Consider the following 14349-nt stretch of genomic DNA (forward strand, 5'->3'; position numbering starts at 1 on the left):
ATATGAGTATCCGACACCGACACATCATTTAAGAGAAGTGTATAATGAGTTTCATAGGTTCCCGCTAGTTTTTATAATTATAATAAAAAATTATACAATAAATTTAAATTTTTAAAAAATTAATATTTTTCATATTAAATTAATAAAAATTCAATAAATATTTTTAAATTACACATTTCACCATGTTATATATCTATTATACAAATATCAAACCCGATATATAATATCCAACACGAATTCATTATTTAAGTGACAAGTCCGAATCTCATTTCTCAAGTTTAAGAGTTATGTTAAAGCTTAAATTGTTTACGAATTAAGTTTCTCTCATGCTGTCGGAGTTGGATTATGAGGTCAACTGAAAAAATAAGAACGGAAAAAGAAGCAGAGCGAAGAAAATCGTAAAAAGATAAAAAATAATTATATAATTTAGTCTAATAATAATATTATTATTTTTATGTGTAAGATTGTAAAATTGGGAAGAAGAGTGGGGTGATGGTTCCTTCTTTCGCCCCACATTTCACGCTTCTTCGAACCAATCTTCACTATCTTCTGCTGAAGTAACTCAATAGGATGCAGCATGAAATGAAATAAAATGCGTTTTCATCCTTCAACCTTCGCAATGCCAATGCTGCGTCCACGCATCATCACCATCATCATCTTCACGCTTCTTCTACCCCTCACCTCTGCCACCACCACCGCCACCGAACCTTGCCGATTCTCTTTTCTCGACGGAGACCATCTCTACAATTACACCCTCTCTTCTCCCATCCGCAACTTCCCTCACGGTATCCTCAGCGAAGACGGGTGCACTCTCTCTCTTCCTGATCTTGCCTTAACCCTCTCCGTATCTGTGTTTTTGTTGCGTTGATTTAACGCTGTTCCGACTTTTCTTCTTTTCTATATCTGTCGTTTTCCCGGCTAGTATATATATATACTTTATTTTTCATTAATTATTTTATCATTTTTCGTTCTTGATTCAGGTTTAGAATAGTTTTTGGGGATTAGTTTGTTAATGTTATAACCGAAACGTGTTCTGCGTTTTTTAACGTGCTTGCCAGAGTTTTGGAATTTAGTCTTCTGGAATGTTTTAACTGTCAGTATCTGGATTGTCTGGTTTTACTGTGATTGGGCAATGGCGGTATCGTCGGTTCTTAAGTCACGATTCGGGAAAGGGGATTTACTGTCTTTAGTTATGTTTACTTTGTAGGATATGGCAGTTATGCAGTTCTGACATAAGGTTTTCTTTTCATATTTGTTTCGGTGCTTGTAGATTTTACAAAGTGGCAGTAAACGAGACCACACTTTGGTTTCAGGTTGGCTCCATCAGGTCACACTTATTTCTTTGGATTCTGGCTAGTAGCGTTTCCATCCATCAGTAATGTTTTTTAGCTGTCTATGGTCATTGAAATAATGCATAAACACAGAATATTATCTGTTCTTCTTTTTGGGCTTTGATACTTTAACTCTGAAGAAACGAGTGAAAATTTAAAAATGTCATTTACTTTTGTTTTTTTTATTAGAAACGGCAGTGAAATATGTTGGAGAAGAGGATAAAATGAATGACATTTTGCAAAATCAGGGACTAACAAAGTTTTTTTTTTTAAATCTTAGGTACTAAAATGTTCAACCCATATAATATTGAGGCCAATTTATGGGTTTAATAGTAAAAAAACTTGCTTCATTTTGGTCCACTAGTGAATGAATTGGTGTTTGTTATATGTAACTATGCAAGTTCAGTCGCTTTAGTTGAACTGGCTATGAATAGATGGACTTTCAAAACGCAGCATATACATTTGTTGGCAACAATGGTCTTATAGTAGCTTAAAGCTTGCGCCATATTGATTTAGAATTGAATTTTGTGCATTGGTTGTGTGAGCAGCTTTGCGATGGAATGGTTTTCAATCATGACCCTCCAGTATGTGCTGACTGCTGGGTGAGTTTCTCTCTTTTCTATGATGCTATTTTTTCTCTATTTTGATTGACATACAGTAATCATGATTTGTTGTGATTTATGAATTCTGATCTTACTTTATAATTAATTATACTTTTGGATAAAGTTTATAGTTTTATAAAGGAATAGTTAATGAAATCACAGGAGTTTTAGATATATTTAGTTTAATTTACTAGCAATTAGCAATCAGTCTAGTCTAGTACCTGGTGGTCACTGTTACTTATAAGCAATGCTACTTCTAAAGGTTGAGATGAAAAGCTAGTTCATACCAATGATAAAAAGCAGCAGGAACAGGCATTGGGAAGGATTTTAAGGCCGTTCAAAGGTCCTGCTGCGATTTGCACTAAGTAAATTATTTCAGGAATCTGTAGAAATAATGTAATATATTTAATTATTTATTATCCCATAATTATACAATGTTTTCTGCTTATTTGACTGTCCTATTGTTGTGCTTTAGGATTGTGGAGGTCCAAATCGTTGTGGGACTCAGTGCAATGCACTTGTGGCAAACAAAGTTGGAGGTAGAATTCCGGACATATCTGTTTTCTCCCATTTACTTGTTTTTGTACATAAATTGAGTCCAGTGTCTACTGCTTATGCCTGTGGTAGTGGTGGTGTCAAGTGGACAGTTCTGCTGCTTTGTTTAGTTGTTGTACCTTGTAACATGGATAGTTCCTTGTTATGAAATGAATTATATGACTAGAAGGTGTTTTACCTTGGTGTGATTTCTCCAATTGCAGAATAATTGCTTCGTCTGAAGCATTTATTTTTTAGATTGTCATTAAGTAAAAATGCAGTTCAGGTCATTTTTTGCTTTTAGTTTCTGTTGTTAATTCTCTTTTGCTTAAAAATATAGATTCTACCACCACCATCACACAATTTAGGCTCCATTTGGGATGAATTTCAATTTTTTAAAACATAAACCAGGTTTGAGTTTGTCATTTATTGTAGTTGCCTTTTTCCAGTTTAAAATGTTGTCAATTTTATAACTTTTCTTTAAAATGTTTACTGAAAAGATGTGAGACTGTTCAAATGAGGTGGTGATTAGAGGATCTGGAGTGAAGCATAGCAGAAAAGAATATTCCATCTGCATCCAATATGGTTCCTGATTTATTTTATTCAATGGGAAGTTAGAAACATGGGGTGAAAGAGGGGAATGTGGATAAAGGCATTGGGGTCATGGCAGTGGAGAAGACAGAAGTTTTGGGGTCAGTGCGGAGGGAGTAACTGCCAACAGAAGAGTTGTGGGAGGGAAAAATGTTGGTGAGGGGTGGGGGTGCCAGGAGAGAGGATGTAGGTGATGGATAGGCATGGGGAGGGAAGCTCGACGGTTTAGGGTGTAGCAGCTGGTGGTGGAGAGTGAGTGGAGGCAGAGACTATGAACAAGAGTTGGAGAAGGATAGAAGAAAATACCAAAACAGATGAGACGATTTCTAAAAAGTAGAATTAGGAAACTTTTTAAATCACTGCTTCCAAAAGGGAATTAAAATGGTTTTAAAATTGATTTAAAAACCATTTCACCCATCTTTTATCCAAACAAATTTTGTTTCAAAATTTAAGTTTACAACCTCCCTACAGGACCTTAGATTATGAAATTGCTTCAATTTACGTTAAAATATTTTTATATTAGGTGATAGCATGATTGAACTTGTTCATAATAACTAATTAGACTTACAGACAAGGTAAAGAATCATCAAACTTTTTTCTACAGGTTTTATTGCTAATAAATATTTCATGTATTTTTTCTTATTGTTTTCATTTGTTTCTCATTTTTTGTAGACTGCTTTTGGTATATGAAGAACCTATAATCTACTGTGCTGCCGATTTTAATTATTAATTCATTTGGTTCTACCTACATTCGAGTACTCTTACACTTAAAATCTGAAAGAAAAATGTGTTCATACATGAACTACTTAGTTTTTTTCATTATTAACATTGTTCCAGCTTCTATACAATGGAATTAGTAGAGCTGCAATGTTCTTTAGTAGAGATTATTTTTAGGCTTGAAATAATATTCCCCCTTCATCATATGTAGGTCAAGAGTTAATTTTTGGAGTTACCCCTCTACTTTGCTCAGCCATTTAAAAGCCTTTTGTACATATCCGATTGAAGTCAATTATTTTGTACATCTAAGAGTGAAATTTTGGGTAGGCTAGAATCTTCATCTTCTAACAGAGTGATGAATGCAGGTTATCATGTATGCACAACCTTAGGACGTGGCCCAAAAATAGATGTTGATATCATTGGTAAGCCCAATTTTCCTATCTGTTTCTGTTTTCTTAATTTCTTTAGTCTATGGTTTTCTTTTCCTAATTTGTGGTGGTTCAGTTATTCTCCTGTTTTGTATGTTATGCACAATTTGATTTAAGGGGTTTTGAGTAATGCTTCTAAGTATGAACTTAAATAGAAAATATGACTCTAATGCTATTCCAATGGCAGATAAGAAAAATCCCCATACTGGTGTCATTGTTAAAATGTCAAACAGTGGCCCTAAGTTCAACTGTTCGCTAGCTGTGTCTGTTCTTTGCAATTTAAACGGAGTGCAGGTAGGTTTTATTTATTTATTTCAAGTTTTTAATAGATTAAAACAGATATTATGACTCTGATGCTGATTGGATGGAGTGTATCATTTATCAATCTTCTACTTACAGGGACCACAAGCTATGGAGAGATTAGGGGCCTGTGATTATGTGAGTACTTTATTTTCAATATCTTTTCTTTTTTTAATTGGCAAATGTTAATTGTTAATATGCTAGTTTTTTGTTAGCGGGGAACTCAAACCACAACCTATTCCTCATTCCCTTCCACTTTTACCACCAATCCAACCCTCCCCATTTTGGATCTCTTTTATAATTAGTGCTTCCTTGCATATGATACTATGAGGCAGATTTATCATAGCTCTATTATGTTCTTGTGTAGTATATATTTTTAATTTGTTTACTTGGAAATTGAAAATTACTGACAATTATTGAAAATCTAGGAAATGTTGATTGTGGACTTTCCTAGAATGAATGTGATTGAATTTGTTGGATTTTCCTTCTCGTCTAGTATAATCTTCATAATATTATCAAATGATATTGCTGTCCAGGCTCCATCAGTGTGGTATATTCTCTGATGTTGAGTTCCTTTTATTTACTATTGTGGTGTTAGTTTACCTTGCAGACATCCTGTCATTCTTTCTCTTTTTTCTGTGTATTAATTTATCAGTTGAAAGTGTACCAAGAAATATTTTCTTATATTTTCCTTTTCCAGCTATTTTCTTCACCAACTGCCATGTCCCTCAATGATGTGAAAACATTTATTGTTTTGTAATGTGCTCATATTATTTTATCTCTGTATTCTTGTTGAATGGAGTTTTAATGGTGAAATTAAAAGATCAAAGACCTTACCAGTCAGAATGCATTTTTTCAAAGCTATAGATGTTGAATATAGATGGAAGGAAAATTGATTGACTTTGCAAAAAAGCAGCAGAGCTAAGCTAACAAGTTCTCAGCTTTAATACACAAGATAATGAGTCTTTTTCTTATGTCTTCAATTTTTTGCTGTTCAAAATGAAGAAAATTGGACAGAAATTCAATCTCTTATTCCCCTGCGTTGATATACATCTCTACTAATGGAACTGGAAAATATGAATGATGGCTAGGCAAAAGTTGAAAACATAGGGCAATATGAAGGTGATATTAATTTAAAAGCAAAGGCAACTATTATTTACTGTGTAGTAATTTTCTCAAGCAGGTTATAGAGCTGAAGCACCCATCTGGTTGTGCCATCATTGTAAATGTTCATGGAGGAGGGTTGGGGTGGTTTGGCACCTTACTGATCATGTAAGGGTTTTACTGTCTTTCCTCGGACTGTCAATTATCACCATGGGCTGTGATTTGGCTAAATTACTAATACCTGTTTCATCTTATCTCATTCCAGTGTTTTGTGTCTTTTTGCTGCATATCTCCTGGCTGGTATAGTTTACCGATTTTTCTTCCTCGGGATTCGTGGTGTAGATGTACGCTCTCTGCTGCCTTTATTTTGTTGAATTATCTTTTACTCTCTTTCCGGGTAGGGTATGTGTTACGAACCAATAATGAAGAATAGGAAAGAAAAGAAAGATTTTAATGTATAGGATGAAAAGAACAAGGATTAGGATAGCACTCTCTCTTCCAAGGGTTTCCTCTTCAGAAAGAGCTAATAATACTCTATTTACAAATGATACACACTAGAATAAAACCCTTCTCTTACGTCCTCCTAATCATTTAACTAATCAGCCTTCTAACTAACTAATCAATATCCTAACTGCCTTATCTAAGTCCCCTTTACCATAGTCCTAATAGTATGTACATCCATGTTCATTTTATTTAAGACTTAAATGTCTTTTCTAAGTTATGGTTTTTTCAAGCTCTTATTTAAAATTTATTTTTGTTTAGTCTCTACTTTTGGCAAAAGCTGTGTTTGTAGCATCTCATTGAGGACCAAAAGCACATACTTATAATTTTTAAAATGATAAATTTTAAACAAGAGTTGATCTTAGAAAATGTCAGATTTCTGTGTTTCATGTTAGTTGTAAGAACTGACTAGTCCATAACTGTTTCGTTATACTTGCTCTTCTCACTAGAAAGTGAAAAGAGAAAAATAAACCCTTTTCAGTTAGTTATTACTGTCCTTTTTTTATTGATTTAATTTAATTATTATCTTTGAGGTATTTTGAATCAACATTGCATAATGTAACACTTCTGTTCATGGTGGGCTTTACTATTTATGTATGGGTATCTTAAATAGTGTCATTGCTAAATTTTCTGCATCTCATACTGAAACTCAAATTCATTACTGCCCCTTCAATGGTGGGAATTTGCTTGTTAATCACATCCACTCATTCTGTTAGTAAACTTATTTCTTAAATGGTTTATGATGTTTTACAATGTTAATTTCATGACAATCCTTCACGGCACTCTTTTAGAGCACTAAAGCCACCCTTTTGGGTCTGCTTTTGGGACTGAAACGTTTTTTCTTTGACTCTATTTTTCAGATTATCCCTAACTTGGACTTCTGGGTCAGCTTGCCTAGGAGAACACAGGTATTGTTCTACATGAATGCTTCAATCTCAGCCTTTTCAATTAGGCGGTAGGGAAAGAAAAAAAGAGTTTTTAAAACTTTAGCTCAACGATATATGTACAAGAAGGTTGGGAGTTGCGTCTTTAGTCTAAGCATCTACTTTGTCTTTGCAGAGTCTGTGTGCTTCTTTGGTGAGGAGGTTTAAGGGACCGTCTGAAAGTTACCGAAGCTCCTATTCACCAGTGAACTTCTGAGATTATATTTTCGATTCTGGATTTATCTGGTGAATTCTTGCGGATAATCTTATACCTACGAGGCAAATATTCTGCAGACAATTGCAGAAAATACCCTTTTCAGATGCCCTATTGGTCAGTTCTGAGCTTCCTTGATATAGAACATTCCTCAGAAATCTGTAATTCTTGTTCTGATTGTCCCTCCATGAACTTAGCATTTAACATTCTTTTATCATCTCTGAAAGAAAAGGAGAAAGAGCAGGAGGAAGAAGAAAAAAAGATAACACAAAAAAGAAAGTCAGGATAATTCTTAAAGAAAGGAGGGATGATTATAATGGAGCTAATCTAATAATTTTGGTAGACATTCTTTGGTTGATAATCAGATAATTGAATGAAATTGTAACTTCTATTTTTTTTTAGTTTGACCATTAATTCTTTTTGTTTCTCATTTTGTAATCATTCTTGCATTTCTACTTAATTTAATATGGATTGGGTGTGCCTTTATGCTCTTAGTTTTCTGCCAAAGATGGCCTAGTATATCAATGGTCAGCATCAATCTCTTGTCTTGAGTCATTCCATGCTATTTATCCGTTGCTGGCTTTTGTAATACTCGGCTTTTGTACATACCACCACGTTATGTTTACCTATTGACAAGAAGTAATATCAATTTATAACACACTTTTGAACAAATTCTTTACTAAATTTTGTGGTCTCAGTTTTCGTTTTTACTCGTATTTCTATGCTTTTCCAATAATAATCTGACCAAAAATAGAGAATAGTAGATGAAGTGTGTTATCTTATTAGCACACTTTTTGTGCTACAAATATTAGCTACTATAGATATAGATAACCCAAGGCTTCTGTTGTGGTTCAAAATTCAAGTGGTTTCAAACCAGAGTAGAGCAGCCCACCCTAGGTAAGGGTTGTGATATTTATAGAGGGAATCTCTTGGGATTTTTAGGTGAACGCTTAAGTGTGGAAATTGGAAGAATACGAGGAGAGTAAAATTTGTTAGACCTAGTTACTGATTAAGCTAGTTATGAATTAGTGCTTGTTGATAGGATTCAATGATTAATATAAATAAAAATACTATGAATATATTTCGTAATGTTTATCATTCTAATTAAATACAATGAGTTTCTTCATTTCTCATTATTATTTGAACTTCATAATTTGTGGCCACATGGGTGTGACTTATATTTGTTATGATAATTCTGATAAAGAAGATTATAAAACAAATAGTGACAGTGACGACTTAACTGTCATGAAGCCTCCATTTTTGCCTTTTTTGTTTTGTTTTTTGGTTAATGCAGGGACCCTAGAAAACAACTACAATTGTAGAAGATAAAATTAACAACAAGTGCTGCAAGATTACACGCCACATGAGGCCGATCCAATAAATGCAAACCCATCTTTGCCTTTGATTTTACGCAACTCTAATTCTACCTATTTTTGTCCTACTACTCACCAGTATTCCTTCTTCTGGCTACTTGCATGATTATGTGCGATAGATTTCTACAGTTTCTGAGTTCTGTGTTTCATTGATTCATCATCATTCTTATTGTTAACTATGATAGGGTCCCAACCAGCCTAAGATTTCAAAGGGATAAGCCACCAATAACTCCACTTTCACTACTAACCCATATGATTTGGCCAATTCTTTAACAAATACAGGTTCAGTTATATAACATTTTGAAAAAATCATTTTTCACATCTACTATTTTAGTATAATTATATGGCCAAATATAAATTTTTAGAAATAATGTACGGATACGTATATGGTTCAGGGTATATGGTCAATTTTATAATAAAAAAATAATTTTACTATTTCCTAAAATACGAAATCAAATTAAATTACTCATTATTACAATTCTACTACAAGTTTTAACTAGTGTAATAAAGATACCAATTATCGTTACAAAAATTTAGTATGTTTTATTAATTTCAAAAAAGTTAGAAACGAAGATGTACCAAATAGAAATATTTGAACCACCCAAATAAATAAAGAAGTGTTACAAATAATAAGGAAGAAACTAATAATTGGTATTGTTATTTTAGTCTGCAGTGCATAACAATGATTATGACGTAAATATGTGTATAATAGCCTGCAGGATTCATGGTTCTTGTGGTGTCCATCTCAGAATTCTGATTTTCCAATGCAATGTTACCTAACACCTAATCACCCGCTACCTAATATTCTCCAACAACAACAAAACACTATCAACTGTTTGTGTTTCAGGTACTCTCATATAATACAATCAATCAAGTATACAAAATGAATATATTTTAACAGAATATTACGGGAAAATTAATATATAGTTGACAAAAATAATTAATATTATTTTATATTTTAAAAAATACTACAAAATATTCATTAAATAACAACAAAGATTTTAACTATTAATATTTTAAATTAGTTTTTAGAATCTAAAACATTAAAACATAGAACATTAAAACATGATAGCTAATGATCAAATATTAATTTAAAAATAATTTTATAAATTTTTATTAATAATAAAAACTACTTTAAATTCTAATAATTTTTTAATTTTTAAAATAGTTTCTAATTTCATTTAATTATTTTAATTTTTAAAATTAGTTGTAATTTGATAAATTTGGTATGAGATGGATAATATTTAATTATATTTTTTTTTGTATGAGACGGAAATCATGATTGATTACAGAGAAACTTGTGTTTTCTTTGAAAACAGCATATTTTAATTAGAAGTGGAGAATGATGGGTTTTGATTTAAAATGGTTTTGACTAGAATGAAAAGACTAGTTTATGGATGGAAAAATTGATGAAGGGAGGTTCTTGTTCCTCCTTCCCCTCACTTCGCTCTTCTTCTTACCTCTTCTTCATCACTCTCTTAGCTTTCATTCTCTTCATCTTTCATCCACACCTCCACTCCAACCAACAAACACAAACGCTCTTCTTCTCCACACCACGTGAGTTTTCTTTTTCTTATTCTCCTCTTCATCTTCTTTTTCTTTTTCTTTTTATCACTTATATTATGTATACACTCTCTCAGTCCGTGTCGCCTCTTCAAACACAACAACGCTCACACAAACCCTAAGAGAGCAAGAAGGAGGCTGTGACGTGTTCCAGGGAAGGTGGGTGCGCGACGAGTTGACTCGCCCGCTGTACGAGGAATCGGATTGTCCCTACATACAGCCCCAGTTGACGTGTCAAGAACACGGTCGGCCGGAGAAGGAGTATCAACGGTGGCGATGGCAGCCTCACGGTTGCGATCTTCCCACGTAAGTGCTTCGCTATTTTGTTCAACGTTTTTTTTTTCTTATATTCTCCTTTAATTAGTTGAATTATAATAGTAATTTGGAAATAGCTAGAAAGGAGAATGTTGAAAAGTGTGTTGTGTTTTTTTGTGGGGTCGAAGTTGTCGGTGTGAGAGGGTGTGGTGGTTGAACGCCGTGAGTATTGATGAATGGCACCAACAATTTTGTAACAATTAAGGCATGCAATGATGGTGGAGTTGGACAGTTGTAGTAATAGCTCTGTTTTGCAGTGTGTTTTCTATTGGTGGGACTAGAGGCGCTGCAAGGACGCCAAAATTTTAACTTCTTTATACAACAACTTTATCAATATCAAATCAATTCGATCAAGTTCAAACATCATTTGGTAAAACTTATCTTGTCACCCCAATATATTAATAATTAATATCATATAGTTAAATTGAAAAAGTAAAATAGAATTACTACTCAACAACTTACTAAATAAAATTATTAAATAAAAACTAATTTTAGTGACGTAAATAATTAGTTACCATTTAATTTAATTAAATTAGAAATACTTTTATAAACTAACAAAATTATTTATATTTAAAGTGGATTTTATTATTAATAAAAATTTATATAGAGATTTTTAAAATATTACCTATTAAGATTTTAGTTACTAACTAATTTAGATTCTAAATTAGTCTATGTTAGTATTTCAGAGACTAAAATAGAATATAAAATATTAATAGTTAAAACTTTGGTGGTTAGTTTAGATACCAATTTAGATATAAATCTTGGTCTTGGGTAACTTCTAAAATTTTCAATACTTGATTTTTTTTCTCTAACTAGTGTCTTGTCCCTTATCTTGTATGAATTCACTATAAGTAGTCTTTACCGGTTTTAGGTTGGTAGGTCTTTATCTTTTATTAGGTGGTTTGGAGGGATGATGTGTTGGTTGTTGGTGAAGTTGGGTAAGGTTTTTTGCTTTTATGATCCTTGTTTTGTTTGTGTGAAGTGTGAACCTATTATTCTCTGTGATGGTTGGTTTAGTGCGTTGGTTTTTTTAGTATTTTGGTCTCTTTTGTTAGGTGTTGGATTTCCTTCCTTTGATGGAGTGGGGTGATAGAGGAGATGTGCTTTAATTTCATGATTTGTATAAACTAATTACTTTTTGGTCTTTAAATTTAGTTACTATTTAATTTTTTTTAATGTGCCATTAAAATATTTTGTAATATATATTTAATATAAATTATATGAATGACTTTGGGTTTAACTTTTATATACCTAATCCCCAGCTAGCAACTCGGATTTGAAGACTATTCTGATGTTTAGTGATATTTTATATATTAATTTAGTTAGAAGTTGATTCTTTAAGCCCTTATTTTGGACTTGATTTCGGGTTGATTATTATTGCTAGTTTGAAACAGAAAATTAAAATTCCAAAGTTGTGGCTACGATTTTCCTTCTTAATAAATTCTAGAATGATTATTCACTCAATTGGTGGAAACTAGAGGAGTTATAGGCGTTAGTTAGGGTTGTTTATTTGGTAGGGTCTTTGAAGTTAAATGTACGTTTAAGAATGCAATCAACTACCCCATATTTTCCACAATCGAGTGGAACCCAGATGATGAGGAAGAAGGTTATGTAGCTTTTATTTGGTCTTGAAAGGGATCTGCATTAAAGAAGCAAATTCACCACACTCATTCAATTCAGACACATGTCATTAAAAAAGGATTTGGGCAGATAAGACTGAAAGAGTTTCCAATGAGAAAATAAAGAGTTTCGTAGTGTAAGAAATGAATCACTCTTCTTTAAAGTGATTAAAATGGTAGGTTGCACCAAAATTTAGTATATAAATGTAGAAAAAAAGTTACTTTGACAACAGTGACCACGAGAAGTTTAGCTGAAAAAAGTAATTTGTCTTTATAAAGAATTCTCTTGAAATTCCTCATTCATTTTCATTAGAACGTCACAAACAATATTCGTAAGACATGTTTGGCCAATGTTTTTTTCAAAGTTATTTTAAAAATAAAGTATCGAATGTATTTGATATTTTTTTTACTTTAAAAAGAAGATCTAGATCCTATTTTGATGTAAAGTTAAAATAACTTTTGATTTTTTCTTTTACTGAAAACTCATTTTCAATAGAAAAAACTTCTTTTAACATGTAGCAAACGTTTCTTATCCAGAGAAAAAAAATAACATTTTGAAATGAACACACTCAACAAGATAGAGTTCTCTAAAACCTAATTTTAAAAACTTCCCCTCCTCGTTTCTGAAAGTAACTTGTTCTTTTATAAAAAAAAGGTTTAAGTACTTAATTTCTTAAAAGCTTTTTCAAAATGTGTTTGATCTAGCTTCTCTCTTTTTCAATGAGAGAAGCTCCAAAAAGGTTGGGCATGTATTAAATTAGAATTTCTAAGGCCACACTACTTGTGACAGATCAAACTAATAATTTTTCATAGTCATGACTTACATTTTACACCAACCTTAAAGAACCATTGAAGTTTAAGTAATCTTAATTCATTAATTTAAGCTGAACATTACACATTTTTACCAACATGCAGATTCAATGCAAGTTTAATGCTGGAAAAGCTTCGTGGGAAGAGGATGATGTTTGTTGGAGACTCCCTCAACCGAGGTCAATATGTCTCTTTGATATGTCTTGTTCATCAACTTATTCCTGAACATGCCAAGTCCATGGAAACCTTTGGTTCCCTCACTATCTTTAGAGCCAAGGTAGGTATACCTCTCACTCTTATGCTTATGTACAATTCACAATTATGTGTCTATCTTCTTCTTCTTTTCTCTCTCTTTCTTCATTCTGTTGTATGTAATTAGGAATACAATGCCACAATTGAATTCTACTGGGCACCTTTTCTACTTGAATCAAACTCCGATGATGCTGTGATCCATAGGGTAACTGATAGAATAGTGAGAAAGGGTTCAATCAATACACATGGTCGTCACTGGAAAGGTGCTGACATTATTGTATTCAACACTTATCTTTGGTGGATAACTGGCTCTAATATGAAGATCTTGTATGTTTCTCTACTTTTCTTCATTCATCCAATTATTTACTTTTTATCTAAATAGAAAATAATTTAGTTCATATAGTGATTTTTTTTTGTAGTGGTATGTTTTCTTTGCAAAATATTACCTGAAATTTTTTCAAATTTGTAGGCTTGGATCATTTAAAGATGAAGTAAAGGAGATTGTTGAGATGTCAACAGAAGATGCTTATCGAATGGCTATGAAAAGTATGGTTAGATGGGTAAAGCTGAACATGGACTTCAACAAGACAAGAGTGTTCTTTAGCAGCATGTCACCTTCTCATGCAAAGTGAGTATGGTTCACACACACAATTTTGGTGTATAAAATTGTGGAGAGTGATTGTTGAGATTTCTATATGCAGAAACATAGAGTGGGGAGGTGAATCAGAAGGGAACTGCTACAATGAAACAACACCAATTGATGATCCTACATATTGGGGTTCTGATTCTAAAAAAAGCATAATGCAAGTAATTGGAGAAGTGTTTGGAAAATCTAAAGTACCTATAACTTTTCTCAACATTACCCAACTTTCCAGCTACCGAAAAGATGCACATACATCAATTTACAAAAAGCAATGGAACCCATTGACTTCAGACCAAATAGCTAACCCTGCTACTTATGCTGATTGTGTGCATTGGTGTTTGCCTGGTCTTCAAGATACTTGGAATGAACTTTTGTTTGCTAAGTTCTGTTTTTCTTGATAAAGTATATTTAAATAATATGATAAAAGAGAGCAGATTAATGGGGAAAAAAAGAGAGGATTTGGAGGAGATTGTACATATCAAGTTGAGTGAATTATTTATAGCATAATGTTAACACATATATTGTTTAA

At 32.6% G+C, this 14349-nt stretch overlaps 2 protein-coding genes across 4 annotated transcripts; both read left to right on the plus strand.

Annotated features, from left to right (window-relative positions):
- The first annotated feature begins 448 nt into the window (after window positions 1–448).
- Window positions 449–7731, plus strand: LOC137815108 (uncharacterized). Of its 3 annotated transcripts, none has more exons than XM_068618150.1 (11): window positions 449–804; window positions 1271–1313; window positions 1880–1933; window positions 2409–2472; window positions 4141–4197; window positions 4391–4497; window positions 4603–4641; window positions 5687–5775; window positions 5873–5951; window positions 6969–7016; window positions 7168–7731. In XM_068618150.1, the coding sequence occupies exons 1-11, from the start codon at window positions 593–595 to the stop codon at window positions 7246–7248; spliced, it is 873 nt and encodes a 290-aa protein (XP_068474251.1). In that variant the 5' UTR covers window positions 449–592; the 3' UTR covers window positions 7249–7731. The 3 variants fall into 3 exon arrangements, with proteins under 3 accessions (XP_068474251.1, XP_068474252.1, XP_068474253.1); XM_068618152.1 differs by having other exon boundaries at window positions 465–804; window positions 1271–1327; XM_068618151.1 differs by lacking the exons at window positions 5687–5775; window positions 5873–5951 and having other exon boundaries at window positions 455–804.
- A 2163-nt stretch (window positions 7732–9894) lies between these two features.
- Window positions 9895–14349, plus strand: LOC137815107 (protein trichome birefringence-like 33). Its single transcript, XM_068618149.1, has 6 exons — window positions 9895–10175; window positions 10259–10487; window positions 13031–13202; window positions 13305–13504; window positions 13647–13805; window positions 13879–14349. Exons 1-6 carry the CDS (start codon window positions 10016–10018, stop codon window positions 14216–14218), a joined length of 1260 nt encoding a protein of 419 aa, XP_068474250.1. The 5' UTR covers window positions 9895–10015; the 3' UTR covers window positions 14219–14349.

Source organism: Phaseolus vulgaris, chromosome 1 (genome assembly GCF_000499845.2).
Source record: "Phaseolus vulgaris cultivar G19833 chromosome 1, P. vulgaris v2.0, whole genome shotgun sequence".
NCBI lineage: Eukaryota > Viridiplantae > Streptophyta > Magnoliopsida > Fabales > Fabaceae > Phaseolus > Phaseolus vulgaris.